The sequence below is a fragment of the Plectropomus leopardus genome, unplaced genomic scaffold, assembly GCF_008729295.1.
Source record: "Plectropomus leopardus isolate mb unplaced genomic scaffold, YSFRI_Pleo_2.0 unplaced_scaffold26571, whole genome shotgun sequence".
NCBI lineage: Eukaryota > Metazoa > Chordata > Actinopteri > Perciformes > Serranidae > Plectropomus > Plectropomus leopardus.
This window is the reverse complement of record NW_024628903.1, coordinates 1-2,770: the sequence shown is the minus strand read 5'-3', so window position 1 is coordinate 2,770 and position 2,770 is coordinate 1. Positions and strand designations below refer to the sequence as shown.

Sequence of the window (2,770 nt, the reverse complement as noted above, 5' to 3'; positions counted from 1 at the left end):
CTGTACACTGGATTTTTTTTTCATTTATGTTTTTACTTTTGTTATACTAAGTCTTTGTGTGTCTTAGTGTGTATTTGTGAGTGAAAGGAAGCCCGCCGGTGTGCTGTTTAGCCTCAACCAATTAATTTCTCATTATTTTTGAGCAGCATACATTTAAATGTACACATTTTACTAAGACTGTGAGTGGTGCTAATATAAGAGAATACTAAACAAATTTACTTTCAGCCTGTGAATGTATATAACCTGTGATACCCCTCCTCCTCTCCTCTCTGTCTCCATTTGTGCTTCTTCTCTGCAGTACTTACTGTTTTTTCTTTTCTGTAGGTCGTACAGTCATTTCTGTGCCTCCAACAGACCAGCGTGTTATCAAAGGAACCACCGCTATCTTGGACTGTAATGCTACCCATGACCCCAGAGTCAATATCAGGTACCTGCTTGTTTGGTAATGTGTTTACGTACATCTGTACCTTCTCATATAGTGTCTGCTTCCTTTCTCTATTGTCCATGGCTTTCTGTATGCCTGTGAACAGTATAGAGTACGTGTGTTCTTCTTCTCTCACAGCTTCAAGTGGGATCGAGGTGGTGTGCCAGTCCGCCCCTCCAGTGGGGGCCGTGTCTCCATGCGCCAGGGCTCCCTCACTATTGGCCAGACGTGGTCAGGTGACATTGGGGATTACACGTGCACCGTGACATCACAGGCCGGCAATGATTCTCGCTTCGCACGCCTAGAAGTCATGTGAGTTCAGAGAGTCATGTGAAGCTGATTTGACCATGTCACACTCATTTCTGATGTTTTTACCTTCGGACAGACAGACTAGCTGTTTTACAGTCTTTGTGCTAACCTAAGCTAACTAGCTGCTGTATCTCAACATGCAAAAGTGTATCAATCATCTCATCTAACTCTTGGCAAGAAAGAAAATAAATTCAAGAGCCTTTTCACACCTGAAAGTCTGAACTAAGGTCTGAAACAAGGTTCACATTTTTTGTTACATTGTATACATGATCTTGATCATTTTGGTGTCATATTGCAATTATACAAGCGCACTAAAGACCTACACATGACATACCTATTCCATGTCCTGTGGTTGTCAACTGCGTGAGCTGCATCTTGACCGACCGAACAACACATAGTTATTCCTTAAAGACGTTATGATACTCACTTCCTGCAATTGGTCCAGCAGCCCGAACCATCCCAAAAAATGCATTCACACCAGAAATGAACCAGACCATGGCTCAGGTTGATCTAGATCTTTTCATCAGACCAAGGTTTGGCTGTGTCATCTGGGCCATGGTTTAGGGGAGCTTTCACGCCTGTAATTTTGGTTTAGGTCTAACTGAAGAGTCAGAAAGCTCAGACCAAGAGGAAGGTGTGTTAGCGCACTTGTTCTGTCTCTTTATTGTAATGCACATTGCAGAGTTTGTTCTGCTGCACAAAGTACACATTTGAAGTTACTGAACATTATCCTCAGAAAATTGAGTTCAGATTTTCACAATATTTATATGGCATTTACATACTGTGAAATACAGAGCAGGCATTGATCCAACAAAGTGCGAATTGTATTCTTCTTCTGTGATTAGGCACAATAACGACTTTGACTTTTTGTGCTGCAATCAAGTGGGAAAACAGCCAGCCAATCCATAGTTAGCTGTCTGGCTGATTCAAATTGCAGATATGATTGTCAGGGAGGATGCTTCTGGAGTGAGTGTTATAGAAAAAACTATTGACTTTGCAGAACATAATGCAGGAGACGCAGCACATTAGTAATTTAGTGCATTTCCAAACATTAAGCAAGCATTAGTGTCAGCTTATTTCAGTGGTTGTGTAATGAAATAATTGTTTTTTCCAAATAGTAGCATGTTCAGTCGGGGGTCAAACACCCTCTAAACCAGATACATGAGTATATCGTTAAAACTGTAGGGTGAGAATGTCAGTGTGAGTTATTATAGGACAGTAGTAATAGTAGTGTAAGGTCATGTCTACTATCAGGCAACCTGAACATGCAGCACTCTCCCTGCTCTTTGTAATTAAAGCCGTATTAGCCTTTGAGTGTAAAATGTGTATTTATAATGTGTTTATGTGCATGTGTGCATTCATGTGGTTCAGTCAAACACATTCCAAACATGTCATACTGCGTGTTTGGTATGAGCAGGCAGGATGCTACAGACATGCTTCGAGTGTATCCCACGCTCCGACCCACACAGCCTCATTACAGCCACTGTGAGAGAACACTATCAGGTAGTGGCCTTTATATATTAATAGGTACTTGTATAATATATTTATAAAAGACACTTATGATATATTAATACAATTGCAGGGTAGGAGAGCGATAGAACATGAGTCCACATCCTTGTGAATTATACAGCGATAAGAGGTTACACGTGTCAAACTCAGCGGGAGGAAGTGAGTCTCAGTTTATGGCTGTGCAAAAACAAACCAAGAACGAAGGGATTCCTCTCTGTATATGTGTGTGTGTATGTGTGTGTGCATGCGCACGTGTGTGTGCATGCATGTGTGTTGTGTGTGTGTGTGTGTGTGTGTGTGTGTGTGTGTGTGTGTGTGTTTGTGGGCTGTAACTGTGTGCTTATAGCAGTTTCTTTCTCACACTCACACACACACACATACACACACACACACACACATACACAGTAATTGATCTGCTTAGTCAGCAGTTATCAACCAAGTGGACACCTGGAGACACCAGAGGACACCTGGAGACACCAGAGGACACCTGGAGACACCTGAAGGTGTGAGCAGTGTTTAAGATCAGCT

The 2,770-nt window shown here is 41.9% G+C and overlaps 1 protein-coding gene across 1 annotated transcript; it reads left to right on the top strand.

Moving 5' to 3' along the window:
• Nucleotides 1-324: 324 nt before the first annotated feature.
• Nucleotides 325-736, top strand: LOC121966990 (protein sidekick-1-like; the record flags this gene model as incomplete). Its single annotated transcript, XM_042517053.1, has 2 exons — nt 325-427; nt 563-736. Coding segments are annotated over 2 exons (277 nt in total), but the record flags the coding sequence as incomplete, so codon positions are not given.
• Between the last annotated feature and the right edge of the window lie 2,034 nt (nt 737-2,770).